At 45.8% G+C, this 9975-nt stretch overlaps 1 protein-coding gene across 1 annotated transcript; it reads left to right on the top strand.

Annotated features, from left to right (window-relative positions):
• The first annotated feature begins 3033 nt into the window (after window positions 1–3033).
• CD300LD (CD300 molecule-like family member d) lies at window positions 3034–4417 on the top strand. The gene is made up of 3 exons (XM_006869685.1): window positions 3034–3382; window positions 3701–3779; window positions 4216–4417. The coding sequence occupies exons 1-3, from the start codon at window positions 3034–3036 to the stop codon at window positions 4415–4417; spliced, it is 630 nt and encodes a 209-aa protein (XP_006869747.1).
• Window positions 4418–9975: the final 5558 nt, after the last annotated feature.

The following is a 9975-nucleotide window of genomic DNA, read 5'->3' on the forward strand; positions in this document are numbered from 1 at the left end:
TGTAGCAGATATGCCCAATGAAATACATTGTTTGATTTCTTGACTGCTGCCTCCTTGAGTGTTGACTGTAGACCCAAGTGAAATGAAGCCCTTGACAACGTCAATCTTCTCTCCACTTACAAAAATGACATCCATTCATCCAGTTGTGAAAATACTTGTTTTCTTTACAGTGAGGTGCAATCCATATTGAAGGCTGTGATCTTTGATCTTCATCAGTAAATATTGTAAATCCTCTTCACTGAGCATTATCTGCATATCACAGTTTGTTAATGAGTCTTCCTCCAATTCTGATGCCACAGTCTTCTTCATATAAACCACCTTCTTGGATTATTTGCTCAGTATACAGATTGAATAAATAAGGTGAAAGAATACAGCTCTGGCACACACTTTCCTGATTTTTTACCATTTAGTTGTTCTGTTTGAACAAATGCTTCTTGGTCTATGATCAGAATTGCTCAGGTTCCTAATGAGCACAATCAAATGTTCTGGGATACTCATTCTTTGCAATGTTATCTATAACTTTTCATGATCCACACAATTGAAAGTCTTTATATAGTCAATAAAGCACTGGTAAAATCTTTTCAGTATTCTCTGTTTTCAGCCAAGATCCATCTGACATCAGCAATGATAGCTCTAGTTCCACATCATCTTCTGAATGTGGCTTGAATTTCTGGCAGCTCCCTGTTGACGTACTGTTGCAGCCATTTTTGAACTCCCATTAGTAAAAATTTACTTGCATGCGATATTAATGGTATTTTTGATGATTTATACATTTTGTCGAGTCATCTTTCTTTCGAAGAGGCAAAAATATGGATCTCTTCCAATCGGTTGGCCAGATAGCTGTCTTCCAAATGTCTTGGTATAGATGGTGAGTGCCTCCAGTGCTATTTCAGTTTGTATTTAAGATTTCAATTTGTGTTCTGTCAATTCCTGGAGCCTTGTTGTTATTTTTTTCCCCCCAAACCTTCAGCACAGTGTGGACTTCTTCAATACCATCAGTTCTTGATCATATGCTAGCTCTTGAAATGGTTGAACACTGACTATTTCTTTTTGGTACAGTGACTCTGTGTATGCCTTCCACCTTCTTTCAATGCTTTCTGCATCATTCAATATTTTCCCCATGTTGTTGTTGTTAAGTGCCTTCGAGTCATTTATGACTCATAGTGACCTTTCAGAGGATTTCTGAGGAGTGGCTGGTGAATCTGAGCCACTGACCTTGCAGCTCAAACTGACCTTGTGGTTCAGTGTATGATCCCACAGCGCTACATCAGGACTCCTTTAGCCCATGTAGTCCATTGAGATTGCAAGCAACAGATTAGGATGAAAACATGCAGAATAACTTTTCCCAGGGCAGATTGTTTGAAGGGATGATCTGATAAAGCATGTCATGTGTCTGTCTCATCTCTTGACTTTCCCTAGGCTCATCTCCATTAGGCATCATAGATATCTTACAAGGCACCAGAAAACACAGCATAGGTTCTGCTCTGTGTACGTAGGAACTTTGGTTGCTTTCATCACAAAAGTTCACTTTTACTTGGAAGTTTGGAACTGGCATTTGCAACAATGTGATGAACAAAATGGGTTCTATGTGATATGGGTTCTGTGGCACCATGGAGATGAGCTGGCATCACTGTTTGGTCAACTTCAAATTCTTTCCATCCAGGGGTTTTGCTTCCGTAGAACCATTAGGGAGAGCCTCTCCACACCTGGCCAGTTGTTAGAGATGCTCAGCTGGACCTCCCGAGGGTCATCAGGATAAACACTCAAGGCAATAACTGCTTTTCTCCTATGGAAATAGATCTTTGTTATTTTCTCCCCAGCAGACCAGTCTATAAAGGATCACTGTTGATGCAAAAGTTAAATGCTTGGTTGCCAACCAAAAGGTTAGCAGCTGGAACTCTTTCAGCGACTCTGTGGGTAAAAGACCAGGAAATCTTCCCCCATACATACTACAGCCTAGAAAACCCTATGGGGCAGCTCTATTTTGTCACATGGGGTCTTAATGAGTCGGAATTGCTCCTTGGAAACCCTATACAGAGTCTCTATGAGTCAGAACTGACTTGATGGCACTTAATAACAGCAACAAAAATAGCAAAAGACCAGTACAACACTCAGGTGTCTACAGAAGGACATTGTCCAGCAACACTTATATGAGGGAGCTTCAAAAATGTTTGTGGAAAATTCCACTTAGAATTTTATCTCAAGGAAGCGGTTCACTTGATTGTAAAGGATAACAAGTTCTAAGGCCATGGATTAGATGCCAGACTGGAGGCTACTCCTGACTCATGTAGATCCAGGGGCTGACAACCCTAAGATTGGCAGATCAGAGAACAGGTCACTGTCCAGTGGACAGTTGGTGAGAGCTGGATGCAGGCTCCAGAATAAAAAAAAAAAGTCAGCTAGCTTGGCCAGGATATCCAGATATAGTCAATGTAGGCCATAGTGTGAGTAACTTTCCCTTTAGCTGATCAACTGCTCATAAATGTCATCATGGAAGTGATCAAATTGTATTAGATTCCATCATGGAGGATGAGCACATCATTACTACCAAACCAGAGAATAATGGTCCAGTCAAGTTGACATATAACCTTAACCATCACAGTCAACCTATCAAATATAAAGACTATATTCATCTTAAGGTGGGGAAAAGCATCCTGGTATGGCTTTGTGGGATAAAGCACTGGACCACAAAGTCTGTTCGAACCACATGGTTGACGGTTCAAACTCACCAGCCACTCCTTGGAAACTCTATACAGGATCTGTGAGTCAGAACTGACTCGATGGCACTTTACAACAACAATAACAACATTATTGCTCAGTTCCAGCATTTTTATTTCCTTTGAGATCTATAGTTCTGCTCTCAGGGACTTAACTAGTGGCTTTGAGAGTGGAATTTCGTAGGGAAAAAGGTCTGCCTTGTGGAAGGTCTATTTCTTCCTGGACAGTTTTGCAACTCCTCAGGCACCTGGATTTGGGAGCTATTCCCACTGCAGAAGACTGTGTCCCTCCCCTGAGGAAGGGAGGTGATAGGTCATGGATTTGTATTTTTCAGACTGCTCTACCCTGCGAGGTCCCAATGCAGTGAGGGGTCTGAATGGAGGCTCTTTGACTGTGCAGTGCCAGTATGGCCCAGGGTATCAGACCTACATCAAGTGGTGGTGTCGAGGAGCTGAATGGGTTTCTTGCAATAAGTTTGTGAAAACCACTGGATCAGAGCAAGAGGTGACGAAGAGCCGTGTGTCCATCAGGGACAATCATAAAAACCGCATATTCACTGTGACCATGGAGAACCTCAGGGAAGACGATGAGGACATCTACTGGTGTGGGATTGAGAGAACTGGAGTTGACCTCGGATTGAAGGTTAAAGTGTCAGTTGACCCAGGTAAGAGTGTGTGCATGTGTGGATGTGGTTTTAGTCCCTGCTCTGTCTTGGTCCCTGAGGACTCTTTTAAATTACTGAACTGTGTGCAAGCCAGAGGGTAGTCAAGACCTGGAGTGTCGTTAAACCCCACTGATGACTGCTTAGGGTTGGGAAGGCCTCCCAGGGGGCCTCCTGGGTAGCATGAAGCTTTTCTCAGCATGTTTTCTTCTCTGTGTAGCTCAGTCTCTTATCTACCGAGGTCAGAGCCACACAGGTGATGATGAGTAAGAGACCTAGGGTAGAGCCTGACCTGATCTTTGACCTCAGTCTTCACTACAGACTCCAGTTCTGAGAGCTCTGGAAGGACCATGCCCAGCATGACCAGGCAGGAGACCGCTGCTCCCAGACAACACCTGAAGTAAGAGTCTGTCATTGAGGAATTTGCCATCTGGGTACCACCTGGATGGCTCCTCCTTTTGATATTGAGTAGGATTCCTTTCCTCAGGGTCCTGCACTTATTTTCCAATTCCGCATCTAACTGTTTACATCTTTCTGGGTACAGGGGCTTTCTATGCATTGGGGCTTAGTGGCAAAGATAGAGGTTCCACCTGGATCCCTTGGTCTCCTTTACATCATCTCCATGGCTGAACTTTCCTCATTACCCCAGTCCTAAGTTAAGGGTTGGGGACAGCAGTCCTTTTGAGTGGGATTGTCTTGTCATTGGACCCTCCCAGGATTGATCCTGATATGGCTTATTGGGGGCACAAGACATGGGCCCAAGGACAGTGGGAAGAGGATGCTTAGGGCCTCCTCAAGAGGAGGCAGCTCACTATCGGTCACTGTATCCCCCACAGGTTCAGCAGCATTCACTTCCTGCTCCTGGTCTTACTGAAGGTGCCCCTGTTCCTGAGCATGCTCGGTGCTGTCCTCTGGGTGAACAGATCCCAGAGAGTCCCTGTTTGGGGAGGTTGGGTCATTCCACATATGAGAACCAGTAGCTCTGGTGTCCAGGATGCCTTGTCCACAAAGACCAACTCTCAGGTGGAATCAGGATAATCTCAGCAATAAATCAATCCTATGTCCCCATGTATGTTTCTATTTAAACACTCTGTTAACTTATTGAAACATTTTCTTGTGCATGATATTCACATACCAAAAGTTAATAAAATATACATCCTTTCTAAATGAAGTGCACTTGGGCAAAGAGTACAGAACTTCAACTGAAAAGACAACATTAATAATTTGGAAGTCTCAGAGAGTCTCCCAGATGTCCCTAATCCCTCCATGACAGTATGTTGTGTTGGATTCATACACTCTTTTCACAGGTGAGGAAGTCCAAGTCAAAAAATAACAGAGAGGCTCAGAGACCCAGTAGGACCACTGGGAGACAGAGCTGAGTCTAAACTCCATTGAGTCCCCACTTCCATAAGCTACTTGCGGGCCAAAGTGTCTGCTAGGTCTCTAGAAATTGGGGTCATTTCAGGCTCAGTGTCCAGGATTCCCTAAAAGAACACATCATTCCCTTCCACACGGAGAATCAACCTGGTTAGTGGCTCCATGGTCCTTTAGGGATGGTTGAGAGGATGAATAAACATAAATTTTTGGTAGACCAGCAGAATTTGTCCTTTCCTCTTCTTCAGGGAGCCTTATTTTCATTCAGACGCTCTGGCCTAGTGACCTGGTTCAAGTGTAAAGATTGTCTGAGCAGTCATGACTTCCTGTTTGGTACCATAAGTCCATCAGTCTCCTGTTCACTAAACCCTGGGCTCTTTGGCTCACACAGTTCACACTGGACTGCAGACCACTTGATTTCAGTGCCACAGGCACTTGGTGGGCTTGTCAACCCCAGAGATCTCTGTGTGTCATTCTGTTCTGATCGCTCCTCAGGTCTAGTCCCACCCCTGGGTTTCTCACACTCCCATTCAGTCAGCAAATATTTATCAAAAGCTCACCAGGTACCAAGCCCTGATCTAGGCATTGGAGTCCAACGTGAATAAACAAGGATCTCTGCTCCCATTGACCTTACCTTCTGAGGGCCAAGAGTAGTAATGAACAAACAGGAAACTCTAGACACACAGAGAGAAACAGAGGACAAGATTTTATGGGGTGAAATCAATTGAGATGGGGACAGAGTGACAGGGCGGGTGTCTGCTGTCAGGTCCCTCTGATGGGGTGGCATGTAAGCAGGAATCTGAGGAAAGTCATGGGATGAGCCCCATGTATACCTTTAGGGACAGGCAAGTCCAGGCGCCCCTCAGGGGGCTTCCCAGACATCCATCCGGGCATATCAGGGACTACAGCTCTAGGAATCCCTTCCTGCATCCTTCATAGGAATTATCACCCAGGATTGGGGACTCCTGTTCTCTGAAGGCAGATGAGGTCTGGGAGCATCATTCATGCATCTAATGCTCCACTCAACAAGCCATGCACAGACTGGTGATCAGCAGGCCCTGTGAGGGCCCTGGGCTTGACTGTGAATAAGATAAGACACTTTCCTTGTGTTCAGGGACCCCAGGACAGAGGGAGCAGACAAAAATAGTCACAGGTCTCCAAGAGAAGAATGTCATAGGACCATGAGGATGTATAAAATAGGATTAACATGACCTGGCAAAGTCATGGATGAAGGTGTGAGCAGGCAGAGGAGAAGACCAGGATCGGGGCCAAGTCCAAGTGGGTGGACAGCAGTGCTTACTAAGTCTGGACCCTTTGAGCTGCCCTTGGATGGAGGATGGTGATGTGGATTCATCCTATGCACAGGAGTGAGGGGTTCTGGGAGGTTTAGACAGAGATGTTGCAGGGGCAGGGTGGTGTCTGAGGAGGACCATGCTGTGGACTTTGGGGAGACTGAGGGGGAATGACAAGAACAGAAGAAGACCAGGACAGTGTTCCCATGGCAGGACGAAGCCTTAGACATGTTAGGCTCAGCCCCAGACCTGAGTGCTGGGAGGAACTGGCTTTCATGGGGGTGGGGACTTGGTCTGTGATATGAATCTGGAGACTCACCACCGAATACCCTCATCCAGAGCTGTGTGTAGTAAAGGGAGAGGAAGGAGAATGCATTCAGCCCCGGTAACCATGGGCGGTCCAGCCAGGCTCCTTTCTCCCTTGTGCCTATGCCTAAGATTTTGGTGATGCTAAGCAGGGTCAGGACGGAGGAGATGGACAGATCTGGGGATGGAGTACAGAGAGGGGAACAAGGATCTGGGTTGTGCATGACAAATCTGAATGACTATAACTCACAAGGGGAGAGAGCAAGAAGGTTCTGTCTGTTGTCCTGCATTCATCTTCTTCCTAGGAGAACCTGACTTTAAGTTCCATCCTGTCATGAGGATGAGCCACTCAGGCTTAGGACACACCTGCCCCTCCTTCCTGAGAAGGTTCATCCCCACAGCTGCTCCCTGTGAAGTCCCTGTTTATCCCTGTGGACCCAGAAGACACCCCACAGTCTGTAGTGCATCATGGACACCCTTTGATCTTTGGAAGCTCCTTCACTGTGGCCCCTGGATATGGAGTGGCTCAGTTTCTCTTCCCACTTCCCCTCTTAGCAGCTTCCTGTCCCTGAACTCCATCTGTTCCACTCACAGTTTTTTGTCCTGTTCCTCACTGAGGAGCAGAGTGTGAGAAAGACAAGCGTTAACAATGAGGCTCTCACTGGTTCTTGGGTCTGGGAGTAGGGAACACAAGAGGAGGGAAGCTGCAGTCTGAGGATGTGCACCCTCATTGGAGACTCAGTACAGATAAGACACAGTTGAAGGTGCCTGGGGGACTAGTGCCACCTGTGTGGTCAGAATTAGAAGTGGGGGTCTTGGGACAGAGAGTCTTGCATGCATGGAGTTGAGTGTCGGAGGGATGCAGCCCCTTTGTCCTCACCACCAAGATGAGAGAAAGATGTCAGTCTTCACTTCATCCTGAGGATTGTCAACCTGACCACAGGAATTGACATTTTCACAGAGAAAAGAGGTTTCAGTTCATCTAGGTGGAAACACCCAACTGGGCTTTTCTATATGGATGGGTGAGAGCCATGGAGGCCAGCAGACCCGAAAGCAGTAGGGAAGGGTTATGTCACCAATGAGGGAGCCTGGGCCGGCTGTGAGTGTTAGTGGAGATGAGAGCAGTAAAAGTCTCCTGAATCCAGGGTGGCCATCCCAGCCACCGTCCCTTTTCCCCTGAGTCCTCTCCATCCTGACTGCTTTGGACACAGCTCTGTGTCAACTCTGGAAAGTCACAGAGAAAATCAGAAGTGGGGACCAGGAGCCACCGTGTGAAGGTTTGAGGCAGTGCCAGCTGGTCTTGTGCTGTTGCAGGGCACATCTGGGCTGGAGACGTGACCCCATGAAGCAGGGCCATGTGGCTGTCCTAGGTGAGCAGACTTGAGGACCATGAACTGAGTCATGAGTCATGAGAGCAGGGGTGAGGGAAAGGAAGGAAATGGGCAGGAGAAGGTGCGGGAGAGGGATAAGAGGTCAGGGTGAGGTGTGAAGGGAGAGGGTGGGATGAGGGGAGAGACTCAAGGAGAAAGAATGAGGTGATGAAGTGAGGAGAGGGGGTCACAAGTTTGTCCAAGGGGGGTAGTAGAGTGTGGGAGAGAGGAGGGGCTTCTGAGAGCATTCAGAAGTGATCAGCACCTGTCCACATGATCAGAGGACCTGGACCATATTCAGGTGAGACTTGTCTCATTGCACTTGGCACAGAGAAGCCTAGATGAGAGCTGGTGGCTATGATGTCATTACCTTAATTATTGTATCAGAAGTGATGCTGTGGTACATCTTTCTCTCTCTCACACACACCATGGTGCTTTCCTGTCCTGGCCTTTCTTGTCTCATGGACATTCTCTGTCCCCATTTCCACCTCTGTGAGAAGGAGGGAGTTAGTTACACCTGAGTCTGAGACAGGCCCATGTCCCTGACAGCTGTCCCTTCCAGATGTTGTGGGGCCCAGAAAACGAATGCCTGGGACACTACTAACCCAGGCCCACCCAAGTGAGGAGCTGGGACTTGACCTGCTTTCCAGGCTATATGAGTGGTCCCAGGACAGTGGGGGAAATCTCTGAGTGTGTAGTTAGTATGAGGAGAAACTCAAGGAATATAACAAATGCTGGTGCATATATCCATATTTGTCATCTTGATAGAGGTTTGTGGAGACCAGTGGGCCAAACAGAGAGGAGAGGAAGAGTCAAATGTACATCAGGGACCATCCTGCCCAGTTCAGTTTCACAGTGACTGTGAGGAAACTCACATTGGGTGGTGCAGGCAGAAAATTTTGTGAAACCGAGAAGCCATGACCAGTAAGTATTTCAATGTAATCATCTAGGTGGCGGCATCTGCAGAGGTGTTTCTATGGAAAATAATGTGACCTTGTTCAAACATCTGACATTCATCTTTTAGATAACATTGTTGTCGGGTGCCATTGAGTAGGTTCCTACTGACAGCGACCCCAACAGATGGAACCCTGCCAGGTCCTGCAACATCCTCATAAGTGTTACATTTGAGCCCATTGCTGCTGGGACTGTGGTAATCCATCTCCTTGAAGGTCTTCCTCTATTTCACGGACTCTCTAGTTTACCAAGCATCATGTCCTTCGATAGGGACTGGTATGTCTTCCTGATAACATGTCTGAGTATGAGAGACAACATCTAGCCTTCCTGGCTTCTAAGGAGTCTTTTGACTACCTCTCCCAACACAGATTTTTGTTGTTGTTGTTCTGGAAATGCATGGAACTTTCAATATTCTTATCCAACACCATAAGTTAAATGCATCATTTCTTCTATGGTCTTTCTTATTCATTGTCCAACCTTCACATGCATAAGAGGCATTGCTTCTATCCACAAGGCCATATTTTCCAAGTTGTGATCCTTCCTCTTTGTTTCTTGCCTTTGCATTCCAATCACCAATAATTATCAATACATCTTGATTACATGTTTGATCAATTTCAGTCTGAATAAGTTGGTAGAATTCATTATCACTGGTTTTAGCGGTTAATGCATAAGTTGAAAAAATAGTGGTATTATCTGGTTTCCCTTGTAGGTGTATGGATATGATTCTATCACACACAGTGTTGTGCTTCAAGATTGATTTTGAAGTGTTCTTTTTGATGATGATTCCTACACCATTCCTCTTGAGTTTGTTGTTTCTGGCATAGTAAACCATGTGATTGTCAGATTCAAAATGGCCAATGCCAGTTCATTTCAGCTTACTAATTCCTAGGATATTGGTCTTAATGCATTCCATTTTATTTCTGACAATTTCCAAGTTTCCTGGATCCATGGTTTGTACATTCCATGTTCCAATTATTAACAAATGTTTGCAGCTCTCTCTCCTCATTTTGAATTGTGCCCCATCAGTAAATGAAGGTCACACAAGCTTTACTCCATTCGTGTCATCACGGTCAACCCTACTTTGAGGAGGCAGCTCTTCCCCAGTTGTATTTTGAATGCCTTCCAACTTGAAACTTGAACGAAGAAACTCTGCTTAGGGAGCTCATATCATAAACTCAAACTGATTCAACTTTATGTGTTTTGAACCATTATCCCTCACCTGTAGTAGCCATTTCCACACATATTCTACAGATTTCTATTTGAATGCACAAATATTAGAAAATTAAACCAGTTTTTACTG

The sequence above is a fragment of the Chrysochloris asiatica genome, unplaced genomic scaffold, assembly GCF_000296735.1.
Source record: "Chrysochloris asiatica unplaced genomic scaffold, ChrAsi1.0 scaffold00132, whole genome shotgun sequence".
NCBI lineage: Eukaryota > Metazoa > Chordata > Mammalia > Afrosoricida > Chrysochloridae > Chrysochloris > Chrysochloris asiatica.